This window comes from Gastrolobium bilobum, unplaced genomic scaffold, assembly GCF_033153095.1.
Source record: "Gastrolobium bilobum isolate Gb01-03AN ecotype WA unplaced genomic scaffold, APGP_CSIRO_Gbil_v1 utg12474, whole genome shotgun sequence".
Lineage (NCBI taxonomy): Eukaryota > Viridiplantae > Streptophyta > Magnoliopsida > Fabales > Fabaceae > Gastrolobium > Gastrolobium bilobum.
This window is the reverse complement of record NW_026895756.1, coordinates 144,309-167,217: the sequence shown is the minus strand read 5'-3', so window position 1 is coordinate 167,217 and position 22,909 is coordinate 144,309. Positions and strand designations below refer to the sequence as shown.

The 22,909-nt window shown below is 39.4% G+C and overlaps 1 protein-coding gene and 2 non-coding genes across 3 annotated transcripts; 1 reads left to right on the top strand and 2 right to left on the bottom strand.

The window, feature by feature from the left end:
- Window positions 1-304: 304 nt before the first annotated feature.
- LOC133295657 (uncharacterized) lies at window positions 305-2,101 on the bottom strand. Its single transcript, XM_061494501.1, has 4 exons — window positions 1,923-2,101; window positions 1,423-1,699; window positions 662-1,217; window positions 305-558 (listed from the first exon to the last, which is right to left on the bottom strand). Exons 1-4 carry the CDS (start codon window positions 2,099-2,101, stop codon window positions 305-307), a joined length of 1,266 nt encoding a protein of 421 aa, XP_061350485.1.
- Window positions 2,102-2,305: 204 nt separating this feature from the next.
- Window positions 2,306-2,412, top strand: LOC133295660 (small nucleolar RNA R71). The gene has a single exon (XR_009749384.1). It is a non-coding gene; the product is annotated as a small nucleolar RNA R71 (small nucleolar RNA).
- Window positions 2,413-18,654: 16,242 nt separating this feature from the next.
- On the bottom strand, window positions 18,655-18,761 carry LOC133295661 (small nucleolar RNA R71). The gene has a single exon (XR_009749385.1). It is a non-coding gene; the product is annotated as a small nucleolar RNA R71 (small nucleolar RNA).
- Between the last annotated feature and the right edge of the window lie 4,148 nt (window positions 18,762-22,909).

Genomic DNA, 22,909 nt, shown 5'->3' with positions numbered 1-22,909 from the left:
GGGATCAGTTCATTATTCTCATTTTTTACAACAGTCATCCCTCCTTTCTTGGGTACTGTTTGAACTGGACTCACCCAAGCACTGTCTGAAATAAGGTAAATCATCCCAGCATCAAGCAACTTCACCACCTCCTTCCTCACTACCTCCTTCATAGTGGGATTGAGTCTTCTCTGTGATTGCCTCACTGGTTTGACTTCTTCCTCCATTAAGATCTTGTGAGTGCAGAAGGAAGGGTTGATACCCTTAAGATCTGAAAATGACCAGCCCATGGCTGTCTTGTTCTTCTTGAGTACCTCAACCAACTTCACTTCCTCCCCTTAGACAAAAATGCATTGATAATGGCTGGGTAGGTTTCATCATCCCCAAGGAACACATACTTCAAATTTGAAGGTAGTTCTTTCAGTTCCACCTTAGGTGTTCCCTTAGGAATGTCATCCATCTTCTTTTCAAGCTCTTCAACTATTGGTTCCTCTTGATAAAATTCCCCACGCATTTCTTCCATACTTTTGTCTTCCTCCAATAACAGGTCCTCTTCTCCTGTCACTTCTTCCACAACTCCTGTATAATGTCAATCCTGAAACAATCCTCCACATCAACAGGATGTTTAATGGCTTCAAATACATCAATTGTAATTGTCTCTTCATTCACTCTTAGCATCAGCTTCCCTGTTCAACATCAATCAGGGATCTAGCAGTTGCTAAAAATGGCCTCCCTAGCAGTAGAGGGCTTTCAGTATCTTCTTCTTCCATATCTAGAATAACAAAATCCACTGGAAAAATAAACTTGTCCACCTTGACCAGAACATCTTCAACCACACCTTCTGGTCTTTTGATGGATCTATCAGCAAGGTGCAATATAAGATTAGTATCCTTCAGGGTGTTGATTCCCAAGGCTCTACATACAGTCAAAGGCATCAGATTTATACTGGCCCCCAAATCACAAAGTGCCTTCCCTACTTCCACATCTCCAATGGCAATAGGGATGCTGAAACTTCCAGGATCTTTCAATTTTGGTGGAAGCTTCTTTTGGATCAGGGCACTACACTCTTCTGTCAAAGCCACTGTCTCACCATCCTTCAATTTCCTCTTCTTAGACAGAAGATCCTTCATAAATTTGGCATAGTGAGGCATGTTCTCCAGGGCCTCAGCAAATGGAATGTTAATCTGCAACTTCTTAAAAATATCCAGAAACCTTGCATAGTGCTGCTTCTGGATTTCCTGCTTCAACCGTTGAGGATAAGGCACTTTAGCATAAGGAGATAGGTTAATTGGCTTGGTCCTGCTTGTCATCCATCTTCTTCTTCTCCCACTTCATCAACTTCTTGGGTGAAGAACTCTTTTCAACCACTACCTCTTCTTCCTTCTTCTTTTCCTCAACTTCCTCTTCTTTATCATTTTCAACTACAACATCTTCAACAACAACTTCCTCCTCACTTTTCTTTTCTCCCACTTTCTTCTCATCCACTTTCTTGTTCACCGGTTGGAGCACAAGCCCACTTCTTGTAATGATGGACTTGCAGTGCTCTTTTGGATTCACCATAGTATCACCAGGGAACTTTCCCTGTGGCCTTTCAGCTATCTGCCTAGACAACTGACCAATTTGTGTCTCCAAATTCTGGATGGATGCTTCCTGGTTTCTGAATGTTGTCTTAGTCTCCTGCATGAAAGCATGAAGTCTCTTCCCTGAAATAATTTGACCCCTAGATATAATCTTGAGTAGTCTTTGATAACTGGGCAAAAGCTTTCTCCCATGCAGTAGTATCAATTGGCTGTGATGAGTGTGTTGGAGGAGGATGTAGTGGAGGATTCAACTGATGGTTGGAACTATAACTGAACCCTGGGTGTTGATTCTTGTTCTTCCATGGTTGCACATACACATTTCGCCCCTGGTTGTTGTAATTCCTCTGGTTGTTATGGTCATACCATACTCCATTAACTTCTGCTTGTTCATCAGGTCTCCCACAATCACAATCATCTGTAACATGGCTTTTCTCACAACTGGCACACACAGAATTAGTGTCCACAGAAGCAACCTTCTGAGAAGAAAGCTGCTTAGTGAGAGAATCAATTTGTTGTTGTTGTATTTTCTGCACTTGCTGCATCTGGTCATTCTTGGCTAATAAAGCATCATAGCCATCCAATTTAAAATTCCCATTCTTCTGTCATTCATTGGAGCATTGTCAAACTCCTGAGATGCTAAGGACTCAAAGATGTCCAAGGCTTCCTGAGGAGTCTTGGTTGTCAATGAACCACCAGTAGTGGTTGTCAACCCCTGGAGGAAGATTGCTGCTTGATTCCACACTTCTATCCCGTGTTGTGGGCATTTCCTCAAGAGTGTCTTGAACCTCTCCCAGGCCTCATAGATAGACTCTAATTCTTTCTGCTTGAACCCTGTAATCTCATCCTTCAACTTTGCCCTCTTGGATGCTGAAAAGAATCTTGCCAAAAACATGGTCTGCAGGTCATCCCAAGTTGTAATACTTCCTTGTGGTAGTGACTGTAGCCATCTCCTGGCATCATCCTTCAGTGAATGAGTAAAAAGCCTCAAAAGAATGGCATCTCTGGACACTCTATTAATCTTCACAGTGTCACTTAACAACAAGAAATTTTCAATGTGCAGGTATGGATCCTCTACACTTGTTCCAGCAAACTGTTCTTTCTGCACCAAATGTACCAGTGCAGGCTTCAATACGAAATTATTGGACTCTACTGTAGGTCGAACCACACTTCCAATGGGTGGAATAACAGCAGGAGTCATGTAATCTCCCAATGTCCTTTGTGGTGGTTGCACATGGTTTTTTGCCATATTCTCTTCCTGTACTGTAGTACTTGGTTCACCACTTGGTTCTTCCCTTTCCAGTAATTTCCTTCTTCTGGCTGCCCTCCTGTTCCTTCTAATTGTCCTTTCTAACTCTGGGTCAAACAACAAAGAAGTTGAATCAAAAGTACCTTGCATACACCAGAATTAAAATGGAACAAAAATTCATACAACAAAAATATAAAATACTGAAAATAAAAGATTCAATCTTAACAACTAACGGTGTCTGTCAATGTTGAAAAACAAATTCCCCGGCAACGGCGCCAAAAACTTGTTGTCAGATTAGCAAGTGTACTAGTCAAACAAGTAATAAAATGATGAGTAAAGATCGTTCCCACGAGGAATTGTGTCAAGCACTGACTAACCAAATATTGTTAAGTTGAATCAACCAAAAGATTATGAATTGCATTTATTTCTTGTCACCAGAAATTAAATTTGAATAAAATTAAAGAATTGATAAACAAATAAAGTGTGAATATAATTTAAAACAAGTAGTCAGATGTCAATTTCCATTAAGAATGAATTTATGGATGAACCAATTTCCATGATGAATATCTACTATGTAATGTTGATCAACCTTTTTCTTATCATCAAGATATAATGTCTTACTACCTTGATAGACACATTAATTAGAAACCCCAATGTCTTGGTGATTCCTTTCTTAATACATGCATTAATTACTAAGGTCTTAAGATCACATCTAGAATCCTAGCATCAATGTCTTGACTACTAGAACACTGATGATGAAGTTGTAAAATATAGAAACAATGTAAACATGTCTGTTCTACACTACTCCTTAACATGAAGAATTAATCAAGACAACTTCATACAAATCACATAATAAATAAACAAGACATCTAATTAACCATTCATAAATTCAAACTTGAGTTCCATTGAATCAGACTACAAAAGAACTCTACTCAGACATAATTGAAATATAAACAAAGGAAAAAGAAAGATCAAACTCCATTGTCATGATAGTAAGTCTTCAATCTTCAAGTGCAATTACATAGGAAACTAACTAATACAAGAACTAAGTCCTAAAGAATTTGGAAAGTAAGAGAGAGAAGTCAAATCAGAGGATCTGATATGGGAGAGAGAGATAGAATCAGATATATGACAAATGTGAAGGCCCTTGCCTTTTATAGTGTTACAAATTATAACTGAAAACTAACATGGGCGCTAAAACGTTCATGAATGGGTGTTTTAGCGTCCATGTTTGACGGATGTCCAACTGCTTTTAACAAACTTGGGCGCTAAAACGTGAACTGTTGAACGTTTTAGTGTCCATGCCTGGTGAATGCTCAACTGCTTCCAACTGACTCCAACGCTAAAACACTTGGTTTGGACGTTTTAGCGTTCGAGACCAGAGTCTCTTTCCAACAGCAGGGCGCTAAAACGTTTGATCAGGAAGTTTTAGCGCCCAAGACCAGCAACTTTTGTCCTTCGTTTGCAGCAGCGCGCTAAAACGTTCTGTGTGGACGTTTTAGCGCTCAACACTTAGGCATTCTCCCTTTCTCCAGAATCTTCTTCTTTCTTTCTGCTACTCCTTAAGCTTCATTTCCCTACAAACAATGTAATTTTTCAACAAAGCTTTCAGAACTTGTACTTGAGGGAATTCCAGGACATTAACCTCTTTTTCATCCAATTAATCACACAAATTGATACTAATTCATGCTGAAAAACCTGATAAACTAGGGGTTTATCATAGGACATGCTATAATTCATTGAAAGAGATGGATAATCAGTGATCGGGATCCTAAGTTTACATCCCGATTCTGGTATTCATTACAGCAGGCGTTCGGAACTCAATTACGATTGAGTACGACGTACCATCCGCAGACAGACGGACAGACTGAAAGAACAATACAGACACTGGAAGACATGTTAAGAGCTTGCGCTTTAGAAAGAGAAGGTTGTTGGGATCAGTATCTGCCTTTGGCAGAATTTTCTTACAACAACAGTCATCATACAAGTATAGGAATGGCCCCGTATGAAGCTCTGTATGGAAGAAGGTGTCGAACACCTGTATGCTGGGAAGAAGTGGGCGATAAAGAAATGTTTGGGCCAGATATGGTGAACGAAACAACTAAGCAGATAAAGATGATTCGTGACAGGATGCAGAAGGCTCAGGACAGACAAAAGAGTTATTATGATTTGAAGCACCGACCCCTAGACTTTGAAGTAGGGGAACATGTATTTGTTAAGCTCTCTCCTATTACAGGTATTGGAAGAGCACTCGGTGTAAGAAAGTTAAGTTCGCGTTATATCGGTCCTTATCAGATTCTGAAAAGGGTGGGGCCGGTAGCTTATCAGTTGGCATTACCTCCAAATTTGGCAAATCTTCACGATGTATTTCATGTTAGCCAATTGAAGAAATATGTAGCCGATCCCTCACATGTTGTATTACCGGATGAAGTGGAAGTACGACCTAATTTGAAGATCCCGGTGGTACCAATCAAGATTCTGGATAGAGAAGAGAAGCAGCTTCGCAGCAAGGTGATACCCATGGTAAAAGTGCAATGGCAAGGAAGGACTCCCGAAGAAGCAACTTGGGAGCGAGAAGATGAGATTAGACAGAAGTACCCCAAGTTATAGTAATTTTCGGGACGAAAATTTTATTAGTGGGGGAGGATATAACAACCCTAAATATTGTATCATGATTAATGAAGAATTATGATAATTAATAAACGAGACATTTCAGATGAAATAGTTTATGATTAAGTAAATTAGAAGTATGGGTCCAATGGACCAAAGACATAAGCATTAGGGATCCAATGAATTCATGGATCAAAGTATAACCCAACAAAGGAAGTTTTAATTCCATTTAATGTGGACAAGTCCAAGTGATACAAAGAAAGCTCTATATGATAAAGTAAAGTCCAATAAGGTAAATGAAACCCAAATCAAGTTAAAGCCCAAAGTAAGGCCATGACATAATAAACCTAAAGAAGTACTATATGACTAGGAATTAAATTAGAATTCTTTCCCTACAAGCAAGAAGCCCACGGTTTTACTAGAGAAAACAAGCTCTAAGAAGTCAATTTAAAGTGTCATAAAATCATGGAAAAATAGGCACAAATTAGGTCAGGTTAATAGGTTAAAGGTCCATAATCTTAAGGAATAAATCATGGTCCAAAATTAAAGGAAATCTTTTCCTTCCAAGCATTTAAAATCCGCGGCCTAGGTGTAGGAAATGAATTTGATTTTATTTGATTTTCAAGCCATTAAATGCAAATCGAATTTCCTTAAGTCAAGCCAGTCAAATTCCTTTAAACAAGGAAGTTAGGATTATGATGATTAGTAGTCAATCACTTTCCCTAAATCAAGAAAATTGATGACAATATGTCAATCAATCAAATAATTCTGTTTCTTAAATCAAGGAAGCAACCTTTATGACGATTAGTCACACCTCATCAATCCCTTAAATCAAGGGAGCAACTTTTAATGACGATTAGTCACACATCATCAATTCCTTAAATCAAGCAATCACTAAATTTCCTTAATCAAGGAAATTGACATCATGTTCTTGTCCCTAAATTAAGCAATCTAACCTATGACAACAAATCACCACCTTACTCTCATTTAATGTGATCGAAACCTACCAGCAATCAAGTAATGGCAAGGCTTCTAGGTTGCCTATTTGAACAAGCTTTAGTCTCTTCTTTTTCCCTCTATAGCCGCGGCACTACCAAAGGAAAGAACAAAGAGTTTAGTTCATTTTGTGAAGTCCATGAATGCTTCGAAATGGTGAGTGTGTTAGTGAGAAATACCTAATTGTTCCAAGATCAAATACAAGCCTGGATCTTTGTCCTTCTTCCTAATAATTCCACCAAAGAACCCTTCATCTCTAAGCAAGAAAATCCCTCTTCTCCTCTCTTTAAGCTTGCGGCCTTGTATGTTCAAGGAGGAAGGAAGTTCATTCAAGAAGATTCAAAGTAGTCAAAGGTCAAGAAGTGTTTCCTTAAGTCGTTGATCATCATCAAAGGGAGCAAACAGGCAAGTAAAGAGATCAAAAGTTGAAAGTATACAAGTAAAGAACGACAAGCACTGTAAGTGTTTACAGTTGTTGAAGTAATCTCTCTATGTATGCCACCATTATGAAACTATGATAAGTTATGGTCTGACTGCAATATGTTTATAGTGCTTTACATTATGTGATTATGATATTTTTGAAACTTAAAACCATGCTATTAAATGTTGGCCTGTGCACTGATACTCCAGTTGCAACCTGACGAGGACTCTGGGTATCTCCGTAAGTCCGTAAAAGCCGGGAGGAATATGATGATGATGATGATGGCATGATATTTTTATATGATGATGTTAAATGTTCCATTTTGTATTGTTATTATAAACTGTTGCAGGAGTAAGCGTCATAGTTGGAGAATGCTCCAGCTGTGAACCTTACTGAGATTTTCCCCAAAATCTCACCCCCCTTGACCACCCATTTCAGGAAAAGATGAAAGAAAGTAATAAGAAAGTTATGTGGGAAAGAAAGGGTAAGAGACTGGTACGTAAAGAAGAAGAAACTCCACCTACCTGGGAAGAGAAACTAAAGGATCTAACAGATAGAGGCCTATGGACTGAGGCTATGAAATTATTAATAGAAGCTTTTCCACATTATGATTTCGATGAAGCACTAAGTACACAATGGCTAGAGGAACCACAACCACATTATGACTGGGCTTATGATGCGGCATAAATTATGTTTTTATTTATGATTAGTTAATCTTTTTGGGATTACATTAAATAATGTTTAGTGTTATTTATTTTGTATTGACGTTTTAACGCTTTTAATATTATATGGAATAAGTATGGTTATGTGTTTCCATTCCGCACTCTGATATTTGCATTCGTAAAGTTTAAATTTAGACTTCTGCGCGTTGAATGCATGATGAAGGTGCACCCTATAATTATGATTTTGAATTAATTTGATAATGAAATAATTTAATGACAGAAAATAGTAAAAGAAAAAAATTATTCTATAATCAACTACTGTGATTGTAATTGGGCTTAATGTCATATGCAGTGTTAACTAATAGTGTACAACAGGGTGTTATACTCTGAGCTGGTGAGATTACTGTTAGGTAAAACAAGTGTAAGAAAAGGATCTAAATCAGAAGAAAAACCAGAGTTGTGAAAAGAAAAAAAATATCTTCATGGTACTGCATGATGAAAGACAAACATTTGTTTGCTATCAAAATCAAAGAGCTTGTCAGCTTTCATTCCAAGAGGGCAATCAAGAAAGATGCACCTGTAAGCCCAAGGCTGAAATTTTGTTCGACGATTTGCCAAAGTAGAGGCAAAGGTCAGGCAACCAAGTACTCTAAACATAGAGTAGTCCACATCCTTTTGAATTTTACACAAATATTAAGATAAATTCGATTTGGGATTTAACACAAGCACACAAAGAAAAATCCTACAAGAACCTCTTTGTATCATCATCTTACATGACTACTAGCCATTTTACTAAATGTTATCATTGTGATGTTAAAGGACATAGTGCATCAACATGTAAGGTTAAGAAGAATGGTATTAGTGGGCTAAAGAAAGTGTGGGTTCCTAAGAGAACTAGGCCTATGACTAACACACATGTAAGATTTGAAAATCATGAATTTGAAATCTTTTGTTATGAAATTGGCATTGAACATATTTTTTCCACCGCTAAGACTCCACAACAAAATGGAGTTGTAGAGAGAAAAAATTATGACTTGCAAGAACTGTGCTAAATGAAAATAATTTCGACAAAATATTTTTGGACAGATGTCGTAAACATCGCTTATTATGTTATAAATCATACCTTGATTAGGTCAATTTTAAAGAAAATGCCCTATGAACTTTACAGAGGAAGAAATCAAATATTTCTCATTTTCACATCTTTGGTTGCAAATGTTTTGTTTTGAATAATAGAAAAGAAAACCTTAGAAAGTTTGATTCAAAATCCGGAGAAGGTATGTTTCTAGGATATTCACTCACAAGTAAAGCACATTTAGAGTCTATAATAAAACAACTATAGTCATTGAGGAATATATTCATATGATTTGATGAGACTAACTATTCTTTGCCTAGAAAATTTACGTTGAACTTGAATGAGAAAAAGGAAGAGGAAAGGCAAAAGAAAAGAAAAAGACTTAAGGGAAAACAAGAGAAATTCCTATTCATTTTTTTTTGGTACTCCTATTCATTTACTTAACCATTAACTTTACAATTGGATGTCACCTTTCTCACTGTCCTAATGGAGTCTCCCCTTGTCTTACTTACAGTTTCAAAGACGAATTTAGGCTTCCCAATTTTGCCTAAGGAGGGGAAGTTAGTGACTTGGCCTTGGAGGCAAATTTTTGGTAGAAGGTGAAGGGATTTGTTAGAGAAATATAAAATTATTAATGTAGTCTCACCTAACAGTTTAAGCTTTTAGGTTGAAATGATTATTTACATGGTATTAAAGCCTATGTGACTAAGTGGTCACAAGTTCGATCCTCACTATCTCATTCTATTAATAAATAATTCAATATTGTGGAGTTTCTTAGCACAGCTGAGTTGGACCTAATGCATCATCCACCCTTCAAAGCTGAATAAGCTCTTTATGAGGGAAAATATTAGAAAAATATAAAACCATTAATATAACCTTACCCAACAACTTAAGCTTTTGGATTTAAATGCTTCTTTACATGGTTCTTGGTGTGAGAAATTTGTGCATGCAAGGAAACAAAATTGGAAGCAAAAAGGAAGGTGTTCGTAAGAAAGACTAGAAGCGATGATTTAGAATTTTCTTAGAATGAGCTTTTGGAAGTTTTAATATGCAACCTATACTTGGATAGTTTGAAACCCATACAAGCCACCGCTAAATTAAAATCATGGGTTCAAAATTATAGGTATACTCCTGGTCCTGGACATAGACCCTCACCTATATTAGTATAACCTTTGGGAAATTTTCAAATCTCACGATTAGTCCTCAATTCCCCAAATTGAAAAATTTCTCATAACCTTCCATAGTTTCAAGGTAACCCCAATGAATGGAAGTCATACAGGTTGGGTGTTATATACTCCATCAATGAGCATGAAACTGAGGATATTCCGACGATGAGAAAATTCATCAAGTTAAAACTGCCGAATTGAGACTTAGTAAACTTGATATTGAGGATAAAACTAATGATAATCAGCTTTACAAGATTTGTGCAATCTGCCATAGTTGTTGAGGAGCTGCTATAATGATGCATGTTATTGCGCAAAGGGTAGAAAAGAAACCCCATAGACTAGGGGTGTTCATCAACCGATCCAAACCAATTCAAACTGCGGTGACCAACCAAAAAATCGATAACTGAACAAATCAAAAACCAAAAAATTGAAAACCAAAAAAAAAAATCGTAAATTTTAATTGTATTAGATCAGTTTTCTGATTGTTTAATGAAAATCGATCCAATCCAAACCGATCCAATATATTAATTCTCCTCTACTTACTTTGGTCTTTCTCCAATCATAATCTAAAAATTTCTAAACCCAAGACCCATTAACCATCAACTAAACCCAAGAAAAAATCTAGTCACATCTCATCAACAAAATTTCATATGCGTAGAGCTTCATATCTCATTGTCCAAAAAAAAACTATATTATCGTTTACTGATACTTTTGTATTTCAATTTTTTTTTACAAAGCCAATATATATAAAAAAGATGTTATCTCCATGAAACAAATTTTAGGATTTTCAAAAAACGAAAATCGATCCAATCCAAAACGAAAAAAATTGGATTGGATCGGATTTGAAAAAAAGTCCAAATCGAAAGGATGATTACATGGTCAAACCGAAGGGATTGGATCAGATATTTTTTCTTTCAAAACTGATCCAATCCAGACCGCGAACACCCCTACCATAGACATTCAAGATTAGTTTTACTATCACCAGCCAATTTTCACGATGACTCTAACATAGTTTTTTCTGTTGTAGAGCTTGTATTATTTTGTCTTGCTCTTGTTTTGTCTCCGCTTGTGCCAGCCTTCTTATACTGATGACCAGAGTTTTTTGTATGCTTGTTTTACGAACCCAATTAAGCAGGTATATCATAGGGATAAAAATAGAAGGGTCTAGGCTGACAACTCTAAAATGGGCTCAAGCAAGACTAGAAAGGCTTTGGAAGTTAGAGGCCCAGTGGGGGATGGTTCTGTAGCAACTAGATGGGATGACCAAAGTTCCCCCTAACAGAATACATGCCTGGAGAAGCAAGGCAGGGGGGAAATTAGTTACGGGAAAATGGTTATAGGGAAGTGGGGAGCATGGTAAGAGGTATCAAAGGAAAATCAGGAGAATTGGTGTCTTGGGAGAGAGTGAGACCTCTCCAATTGTCTCACAACTATCTTTTCCTTTTCTTCTTATGCATGATCATTTTCTCACAGACCATTGTGTTAGTTTCCATTATATGCTTTGTATTTGAATTACAGTCCCTGTTTGTAATTTGTTTCAAGAAGAATATATGAAAATGGATGATTCAGTCCCATAAATCTTATTCTTGAGATTTACTTAATATTTGATTTGGAGGTTCTTAACAATTGGTATCAGATCTCCGATCTATGAGCTCTGTGGGATGACGATTACCAGAAGTATGGACAACCGAATGGATACTATGGAAGAAGAGCTGCGCAGGAACAACTCTCGCCAAGACGAGATGTGTCGAAGGCTAGAAGCGATAGAAGAGGGAATTACACAAATCATCCGAAGATTGAATGGGATGGCTGCTCGAAGAAGAAATCGTCCTCGTGGAGTCATGGAGGGAGAACTGACAGGAGGTTCAACCCGAACCCTCCTCTGGCAAGGCGTCTGGAGATCCCAATGTTTTTCGGTTACGACGCGTTTGGGTGGGTGAGCAAGGTTGTGAGATACTTCTCTGTTAATGGAGTCATGGAGGCTGAAAAGGTGGCGGCGGACTTGGTGGTTTTAGATGGAGAAGCGCTTCATTGGTTTCATTGGTGGGAGGTGAACAATCCCAATGCAACGTGGTTGTTTTTCCAATGCGAGCTACTTCGCCGTTTTGAACCTGAGGTGCTGAACAATCCATATCGAGCTCTCTATATGTTCAAACAATGGGGGAGTGTTGCTGAGTTTCAAGCTAAATTAGAGAAAGTGGTAGGAGCCCTTTGCTTTGAGGATGAAGACTTGCTCAAGGGAGCTTGGCTTAACGGCGTTCGAAGCAGCATAAGGGAGGAACTATTGATGTCACCAACTCTGAACCTATAAAACTCCATATATACCCGGTTTGTTAACATGTCATCGTATTAAGCTACGCTTAATTAAATGGGGCGGGGCGGGTTGGCTCATTTTTTGGCGGGTTGATGGCGGGGTGGGACGGGTCAAGGTGGGCCTCCCACTTTCCCACCTCTACCTGTGTGTAAATTGCAACAAAACATCTAACGAAAATACCTCATTAAATATATAATTAAATGTGTCTCTAGTCACGGAACAACAACACGTAGACCGGACAACCACCTGATAGTTTCTACAACTCAGACAAACTTAAACATAAAAGAAACAAAGTGGCATGGTATAACACCTCGTATCTTAAATATGTGTTTATATGTGATAATGTTGATTAAAGGGGTAGGATCAGCGAAAATCCTGAAATTAGGGCCAAAATATGTGAAAAGGGCAAAATGGTAATTTACCAAACACGTGACCCGGGCATGAAAAATTGAGTAGAAGATCTCAAATGATAGAAATAATGCCGGAAATGGATTCAGGACGAAAAATTGAGTGGATAGGCAAGTTTCGGAAAATTTGATGAATAGTGATTTTACCGATGTAAAAATATTGCGATATAATTGTACCGATAAGCGTGAAAATATTATCAGTATTTTTAGGAAACAAAAATATGACATTGACGAGAAAAATACGTAGGTTATAAATTTGTGATTTAAATTAGGTGACTGATTAAAGTTAAATCGCATGTGGGACCCACCTATGGTTTAAGTGACTTAAAAGTCACAATTACATGACACTCTCTCTCCTATTTCTTCTTCTCTCCCGCGCATCCTCTTCTTCCATAGCCAAGAGCTTCAAAAATTCCCTTTTTCTTGTAACTTAATCAAAACTCCACCAAATCAAGTGATTCTTGACTTGAAATTTGTTGGAAACAACCTTCCAAACTCATTGGTAGTAGTATTAAGCCATGAAACCCACTACATTTTGAGAAGAACCCCCATATAGGCCGCACCCCTTTGTGTGAGATTTGTGTTCATGGAGTTGTTGGATGCTCCAATGGTTTAGTATGATGTGGAGGAGCCTTAGACCAACCTATTGAGTAAGTTTTAACACTTTCCATTGATTGATTCATGAGATTTATGATTTGTGCCCTAGAGTGAAATTGGATGATATGTGTTGTTAGAGAGCTCAAATAAAAAATGTGTATTAGATGATTATGTTTTAGAATGATGTGTTTGAGCTAGAAATGCAATAAAAATTATTGGTGAAATTATGTTCATAACTTAGGAAATTTTGAATAATGACATGAAATGGTGATTTTGGGATTGTTGTTAAAATCGTGTAAGTGGATGTTGGTTGTTGGTATGAATAAATGGTAGGATTATATGAGGTGTATGGTTGTTGGAATGAATGGAAAACCTTGGGGTGCCATCTATGTGGATTTCGAACCATGTAATGTGAGAAGGAAAAATTGAAGTGAAAATGTGTACAATTAATGAATGAAATCTTGATGCATAGGATGTGGGATTGGTGAGCTAATTTGATGACTAAATGGGTTGAGATAGTTGAAGAAATGAAAAATGGCCTTTGGGACTTAGTGATTATAATTAGTTATAATTATTGTGAAATTGATGGATTGTTTGCAATTGATTGATGGTCATGGTTGTTGATCATATAGGTTACCTCTCATGGATGCAATAGTGGAGGATTGAACTTGGAGCTTACGTGTGGAGCTTTGCTTTGGATAAGAGGTAAACCTTTGGAACTTGGGTTTTAATCCCTTGTGTGCTCCACCACACCTAGTGGAAGGTTGTGGTTGGATTTTGTGCCTTTGGACATTGTGTGAATATGTATGTTCATGCATTATTGCTTGATTGTGTGACATACTTGGAGCATGTTGTGTGTGAGTTGTTTGATCTATGGCCAGTAGATGTGTGTTGGTTTGGACTTCCGCTGGAGATATCCTTTGGGGATTCCGGTCGGGTTGTTGCCGTGGGGCCGACTCTGGGAGCGGTACCAGGATGATCCAAACATGGGACTTCCGCTGGATAGGGCTCATGAGGAGTTCCAGTTGTGTTTTTCCATGGGGTCGTCTCATCCATGGGAGAGGCACCAGGAAGATTCCTGGAGTTATATGATGGGGTCCTTAAACGGAATCCTGATGTGGATGTTCTCGGATTTGTCCCCAGTTGTTGTGATATTGTATGCTATGCATTTCATACTATGTTATTTGTTGCACATTGAGTGAGCCATGGGGTGGAGTGATCCTCTAGTACCCTTGGTTTACTGAGATATATTTGTATATCTCACCCCGCGTTCGGGGACATCATTTCAGGCTATAGCGAGTATGGATGAGTTGGAGCATGAGGTGCATATGGAGAACATAGCATTTTGGAGGATTGTATAGGATGCACATACTAGTATTTATTGTGTATCTTGGACTTAGAGTATGAACATTGGATTGCATGTGATTATATGGCCATGCTTTGGTTGTTCATATATTGTTCTAAGTCATTTGATCATGGGTTGTACCTTGAATATGAAATTGTATATCTCTAGTGTTGTATATTCTGGATATGGTGAGCATGGGGATTGTCCATGCCACTTGGTTTATGCTTAAGAACCAATTGATGTAAATGATGCTTCATGGAAGTTTAAATTGATGAATGAATTATGAGTTATGGATTGGTTGAGTTGAGAATTAGTCATTTAAATGATGAGATGAAAATGAATTAGGTACATAGTTGGAAAAATTGGGAAATGTTGGAAAAACAAACAGAGTGTTGCCCAATTTTCGTCTCATATATGATGGAATTGGACCTTTTGGCCTTCTTGGAATTTCTAGAGATTCTATTAGCTTTCCAATGAGACCAAGATTGTGTAAATTGGATTAGTATAACTCAAGTTATGAGTAAAATACAAAAGTAGGTCGAATTGTCCTGTTTTTGGGTCTATCTCCAGACCCCTGGCGCTATTAGCGCCGTGGTGGCGCTAATCGTTGAAATATACAGAGAGGAGAAGAAAGTCTGGCGCTAATCGCGCCGGAATTCTGGAAAACGTCTATGGTGCGGCGCTACTCGCGCCGGTTTGGCGCTACTCGCGCCGGAATTTGCGGGTTCAGCATCATGTTTTTAGAAAATGCATAACTTGAGCTGCAGTGCTCCAAATTGAGCGCGGTTTGAACCCACGTGAAGCTAACGGAAAAATATATAACATATTAAAGGATGAGAATGATTTGAGAGGTATAAAATTGTTAGAGTAAATAAGAAGGAGAAGGCGTATAGTGTTAATAATGGATAGATTGAGTTTTTAGGTTTGTTGGTTTATGGGAACCACTTAGCAACCTTAAAACGAATTTTTTTTTGTATTAGGCTATGGTATTAATAATTCCGCATAAAGTTTTGAGTTATGATAACAGTTATTTTTAAGGTATAAACGATATTAAAAAGAAAAAAAAGTTGTCCCGTAAATTCAAATAACTACTGTGATTGTAACTGCGCTTAATATCATATTTGATGATAACACACCAGTCCGGTAACGGGGTGTTACACATGGACAATCCCCATGCTCACCAAATAAGGTATAAAGCCCAACTGCAGTCTCACTCAATAATCAACTAAAGTACAGTAAACCTAAACAGCATCCAATCCAGTCTTGTCATCATACAGCAAAAGATAATCAACTAAGCTACGGCCTCCTGCCACTAGAGGTCTCAACCCCTGGGTTACCTGAACCTGAAATAAGCGCCCCAAACGTGGGGTAAGATCTCTAAACAGAAATCTCAGTAAGACAAGGGGTCCTCAAGGATCTTCCACCCCAAGCTCACTTACATATGCAATATAAGTTCCAGAAGAAGTTTAACAGTATAAGTTCCAAATCAGTGCAATGCAGCAGATAATCATGTCATGTGTGTTATAACTAATCTACTGCCCAGAGAAATGCAGGATTTATATACGTCTATTACCCACATTAGTGCAAGACGCCACTTGCACCCACCCACGGAATCACCGTCTTGTATGACGCCACATACTCAGGCTTACCGTTTAGATGGAACAACGCATACATATTGTAAGCAATTGTGTTAGTATATGGATGTCCTAGAGACAATCTTTTGATTAGATCAGGACATTTGTGTACCTTTTATATTGTCACAAATGAATCATAAGCACTCTTGATCCTGTTTCATATTTTGTCTCAATATCATTGTTTATATATTATATGAATAACTGGATAAATGATGGGACGTAAATTCGTTCCCATCTAGGCCCATTTTGATGGCAAAATACTATACGTTCCCTCATCTGATGAGCAACTTCAGCATGAAAATCACTTGTTTTACACATTTGTGACAAAAACACAGTGGGGATCAGATGGTAACATATTCCTTTAAAATATATTAAAAAGGGGAACGGACTGAGACACATTTAATGCACCTGCTCCATTCATTTAATGCTTTTGTACACTTTGCAGGTAACGTAGAGTTAAAGACTTCTAAAAAGAAAGGCGGTGCACCAACTGAGCAGTTGGAAACGTGAAGAGCAGAGAATCAAGAGTGCTCATTGGCTGAAAATAAAAGCAAAGCATGGGAAGGTCTGCAAAAAACGACTAATCATCACCAAATCATGTTCCATTCAGCAATTCATGCAAGCTTCACACTCTGCTGCCACAGTCTCATCCCCTCATTCAAGCAACTAGCTCCAAAGGAATTACAGTCTTGCCACTCCTCTTCCAGTTATAAATAGGACCACCCTCACACAAAAACGTCATCAAATCCTGGAGGGTTTGCAGTCCGAAAAGAAGAGATCACTTAGTAGTAGTTAGTAACTTAGTTTAATTTTAAGTTGTAACTGTAGTTAAGTGATAACCCATCTTCTCTTCTCTGTAAACAACCATCAACACTCCTCACGAGCAAATACCCATCTTTCTCTATTTTCTATTTCTTTTTGTAAACTGTCTTTTAAATTAATATAAGTGTTTTTCTCTTCGTTCCAATCGTTATCTCTTGACTGAATCTCGGGTCTATGTGATCTCAGTTGAGAATAATTATGTTTAAACTATCAGTCATGAGCTGAACTATCTGTGGAAAAGGTAAACTGTGAAACTCTTAAAGAACTGTTTTCAAAACTCTTGACCGAAGCTTTTTGTATTTCTTTGGCTAAGTAAGCTATATTCATTGTGCGCCAATGGAAATTGGGCACATACTGAGAAAGGAACTTCTATAAGGAAGGGATTTCAGACAGCTTAGCCATTGGGGGAAGGTAGATGTCATAGCAAAAACGCTACTGGTCACCTTAGGAATAATGGGCCAACTCGTCCATTTTAAGGTTCTGAACTAAGTACTTGTTGGAGTCAAGGGAGCCAGAGAAATATGGAAACTTGTGAGCCATCTAGACCATGAGCTGAGGAATCAGAGTTGGCAAGAAAAGAAACTGGGACAAAGCCAAAAGGTGCTAAGTCTTGAGCAGAGAAAACAACCCCTTTAAGAGTGAAGCAGTGAATCTGTTCCTTCTGTTAAACTGTTTTAACCATCACCCTGTTGTCTCTTGATTATAGTTATTTCTGTTTTAGTAGTTTTTATTTTATTTTATTTAGTACTTATAAAAACTCCAATGATTATTATCTCACCTTCTTCTAAACAGGAAGGATCACATGCATAACGCAGCGAGCAACTGTTTGCCATCAGATTGAACTTACTGTTCCTGAGGAACGTTGTCAAGACAGTAGGGAACATTTGACCAGACAGTTCATTTACTAACTTTTCTTCTCATTTTCATTCTTTATAAATAGTGATAAAACAATAATTAGCACTCTATCCTCGTGGGAACGATAACTTGGGCATTAATACTCCCTTTATTACTTGATGCGTGCACTTGCGCACTTGGGTTGGAACTAAAGGACGAATCTGTGTTCTGCAAGAACAGAGAAACGTTCCCTATCAGAACTTATATTTTTCCACCATCAGCAAACCACCCAACAAGTTTTTGGCGCCGTTGCCGGGGATAAAAACACTAACTGTTGTTCTTATCATTGTTTTCTAACACATATACTGTATATCTGACTTTACTTTTATATTTTTTTCTCTTTATCACTGAATCTGCTGTGCATATATATACCCTGTACTATTGGTTTATGAGTGAAGAGTTTGAAACAGACTTTGACCACTCCATTGAAGTACCTGAGTTTCTCTTTGATCCTGAGCCAGAACGTACACTCCATAGGAGAAGAAGGAACCTGAGGGAAGAATTTGCTGAAAACATGACTGATCACAATAATAACAATGAAGAAGTTCCCCTGAACAGAACTTCAGAACTTTGGCTGCTCCTTTCAGGAATAGACCAGATAGGGGAGTAATCCTTCCCCCTGTAGCACCAAATTTTGAACTAAAACCTATCATGTTCCACATGATTAGGGAAGCAGGGGTCTTCAATGGACTCCCTGCAGAAGATCCTTACACACACCTCACAACATTCCAAGATATTTGAGATAATTTTAAAGCTGAGGGTGTAACAGAGGAGAGCATGAGAATGAGGTTGTTCCCTCACTCCTTGGGCTTAAAAGCTAAAACATGGATGAAAACTCTCACCCTTGGATCAATCCACACATGGGAAGAACTCTCCATAGAGAGATTTCTCCCAATGTCTCGACAAGCTGATGTTAGAGCTGAAATCTCTAACTTCATAATGTTTTATGGAGAAAATCTCTATGAAGCATGGGAGAAATACAAGGACATCATGAGAAAATGTCCAAACCATGAGGTAAAGAGTTGGGGAGTGTTACAATCTTTCTATAAAGGACTTGAATATACTTCTCAATCTCACCTAGATTTTGCTGCAAGAGGATATTTATTTACAGGAACACTTGAATCAAGGTACGAAATCATAGAAGGGACTGCTGAAAGATGTCTCCAATGGCCAATAGACAGAGTGAGCCCAGCGAGGAAGCCAGGCATGCTAGAACTGGATAAACAAACAGCCATGGAAGCCCAGCTGGCATCACTCATGAATGAAGTGAAGAACATGAGAGCTGACCAAGCAGCACCAAGGATGGAAGTCTTACAACTCACAGCAACTGAAACAGAACCATGCTCAGCCTGTGGTGACCTTCATGACTCAACAGACTGCCCATCCACTGCATTGGTGTGTTATGCAGAAAATTTTGGCAATAGGAACTTCACCAGAGACAATCAACAAGCAAGACGAAATACACATTCAAGCCCTGGAGGAACTATCATTAAGGATCAGAACCACAACACCCAATGGAGGCCACCCATTAACCAAAGACCATTCAACAACAATCAGCAGCAGTATCAGCAAGGTAGCAGCAGTGGAACGTTTGAACAAAGAAGAAACAACTACGTTCCGTTCCACAGAGATGACCAATGCGTCAACACCCTGGAAAATTATGTCAAGGAATATGTCGCCAGGAATGATGCAGTGGTCAGGAACATTGAGTCCCATCTGGGGCAGATTGCTGCCAACCTTCAAACCAGAACACCAGGATCACTACCAGGGGACACTGAGGTCCCCTCAACCATTTCTGAAACCCCTTGAGAGGTAAGTACCATGTCTAGCTAATGACATTAAACTAAGCGCTGACTGGGAGGCAACCCAGTAGATACATTTGCTCTCTGACAAAGAGCAAAGTTTTGGGGTGGTTATCCATAACCACATAGCTCCCAAAAAGGAGGGAATGTCTGATGTTCCTCTCCAAAAAGTCTAAATAAAGTACGTTCCGTTCCAGGAATTTAGTTTTGGGGTGGTCCCTGACCACACAATGCCAATATAATATATATATATATATATATATATATATATATATATATATATATATATAATTATATGTTTTGTTACATGTTCATTTAGATTTATTAAATAATAGGTGATAGGTTAGTACATTCCCTGTTCCTTATTTAGTAGTCACTGTTGCATGTTAACTTGTTATTTACGTCAGATTAATTATTTATTTATTAGTTAGGAAAAGACAAAGGGAACGTTCCCTGGGTTAGGTAGCAAGAGTGACTAGGACACCTGTCCCTGCTGAGTCACTTAAAAAGATACGCAGCCATATCTAATTTGCATTCATTGCAAATCTTGGAAACGTGCTCAGCAAAAGCAACCGTCTCCTCAACCATTAAGACAACTGCACCCTTTCCTTTTCCCTCTCTCTCACGTCCTGACCTAATCCGTTCCATCTTCTCACACTCATCCCATCAGTAACTGGTCACGTACTGCTGACCACTCGTTCTGTAACGCCCCCATTCCACTACCTCTTCAACCTCCTCTCCTTAACCTCCACGTCCCAGAAACTTTTCGTTTACTCCTCCATTGTCTATTTAAACTCAGTCACTGCTTCCTTTGAGTTTTACTATTTCCATTCAACTCAGAACCTTTTCTTCCTCTGCATTGTGCCCTAACCTCCTTTCTGCTAAAAATGACTAAGCTTTCGATCAAGGTGACTCCTGTAGCCAACCGTGGTGAAGAACCATAACTCACCGAGCCCATCATTCATCTATACCCAGAGGGGAACATCTCCTTGCAGTAGGAAAAATTGGTTCTGCCCTCATTTGTGAAGCAGTCCTTAATCAAGCTTCAGTGGCGGCGTTTTGCCACTGATGACCGTAAAGTGAATGTCTCCCTAGTAGGAGAATTCCTATACCAGACGAGGAGGCTGAAGAAAGATGCCCCTGACGTGGTCACAGTAAGGGGAAAACAAGTGTCATTTTCCCCTGCTGATGTCCAAGAAGTACTCCACCTCCCCACCGTTACTAACTATCCGTACAAGGAGTACTTGGACAGTAGGGAGGAGTACACATTTCAGAAGGATCTGAAGCTAACAGTAGCTTTGGACAATCCCAACTACTATAAAGGGTCCCTGTGCAAGGGTAGCATGAGGGACATAGCCAGATTCTGGGCACTTTTTGCAAATTCCAACATCACTCCCACCACTCATGAAGCCTCTGCTAGTTGGGGGCTGCAAGTCCAAATCTACTGCATCATTAAGCACATTCCTTATGATGTAGTAGCCCTCATCTATAACAGCCTGAAGAAGGACATGAGGAAGACCACAGTCTGCCTCCCTTACCTCATCACCAAGCTCTGTCTGAAAGCTGGTGTAGAGGAACACCCAGATGACATCAAACGGGTGGCATCTATCCTTGATGCTAAGACCTGGAACGGTCTTAAAAGCACCTACATTGACACCACCCAACCTATTCCTACCAATCTCAGATGCTCCCCCACCGGTGATGATGAAGAGGAAACCCCTGTGGTCTCACAGAAGAAGGCCACCAAGACGACTCCTTCAAAATCTTCCCCTTCTGCCCACGTTCCAGCAAGGAGAATTGTCCCTCCTCCCACCAAGGTAAAGAAGGATGCCCCTGTTGCTACTGATGGAAAACAGGGCAAGAAGAAATCTCCTGCCAAAGTTCCCCCAAGAAAGGGGGAACGTTCGAGTTAGAGGCTAAAGAGGGTCCTCAGCAGCAACAGGCCAGAGGGAGCATCCTCTGCAAAACCTATCACCCTCTCTGACAAGGAGGAGGAGAGTGAAGACAATGAGCCTTTGGCAAAAAGGCTGAAGGCTGGCAGAATGTCAGCAACCAAACCAGCTGCTAAGGAGACGTCCCCAAGCAGCTCAGACTCTACATTTTCTGACATTCCGTCCCCACAACCTGTTCACTCTCCACCAAGACAAATCACCCCACAACTCTCTCCTAGGCAGCAACAAGAAGAGGGAAGAACATAAAAAGAAGCAGCATCTGCTGCAGAGACATCAGTGGCTGAGCAAGAGGCTCAGCCACAGAAGAAAAATGCCAAAGGAAAGGGGATTCTCATAGAACCCCCTAAGAAGAAAGCAAAGACAACAGGCCCCAGTCAGATCAATCTGGGAGGTCCTCTGTTATACCCTGTCATCCATCCCGATACATCTGGGGACGAAGCTCTTGCCAGAGCTTTGGCAGAAGAAGAAGGGATGGCAATTCCTCCATTGATGGAGGAACCAGCTGAAGCCATGCCCTCTTCATCCAGACCACCAGTGGATGAGCCCAACCCAACACCTGTCATACCTTCTGCTACTGGCAACATCCGGCAGAAGAGGCAACCACCCTCCTCCCTCACAACAGCAATCCCCATCTCAGCCAGGAAAAGATCCCAAATTGGGATTGCTGAGATCTTTGAAATGTTGGGGGAGAAATTAGAAAAACGGTTGCCAGCCAAAAAGTCTGTTCCCCAACCTGATATGACGAGCACTAATGAAGAGCTGAAAGCCCTAAGGGACGGGCTGGCACATCTCTCATCTACCTTCAACACCTTCCAACAACAGCAGAAGGAGGAGAGAGAACAACAACTCAGCACCATAAAAGTAGCCATCAAGGAAGCCAATGCTGCATCCTATGAATCAACACTCCAAGCAATCCAAGGAGAAATTTCTAAAGAAGCTAACTCCCTAATCCTTTCCAACTCTCTACGCAACCACACAGCAGAGCTCTTACTCAACAGGCTCGTCTCCAAACAAGCTGAAGAACGTAAGGAAACCAAAGAAGCCATCAGGGCCTTTGGAACGTACCTGGAGAGGAGAATTTATGAGTTAGAAATGAGACTGTTGGATGTTGAAAAACAAGTCATCCATTTTTGCACCGGCAGAACCATGATGAGCTCCACCATCAAATCCCTGGTTGCAATCATCAGCGATCTACTGAAGGATGCTAAAAAATGGCTCCCTGTAAATGAAGTTCGCAGATTGCAAGACCTGCTCAGGAGAAGACCATTAACCCAGGAGGAAGTTGATGAAGCCAAAGAAGCTGAAGCTGCAAAGAGGAACCCTTGGGACAGGAGACCTCCACAATGAAAAGGAGAAACCCTCCTATTTATCTTAGCTTAGTTTGTTTTCAATTCTGTTTTTAATTTAGTT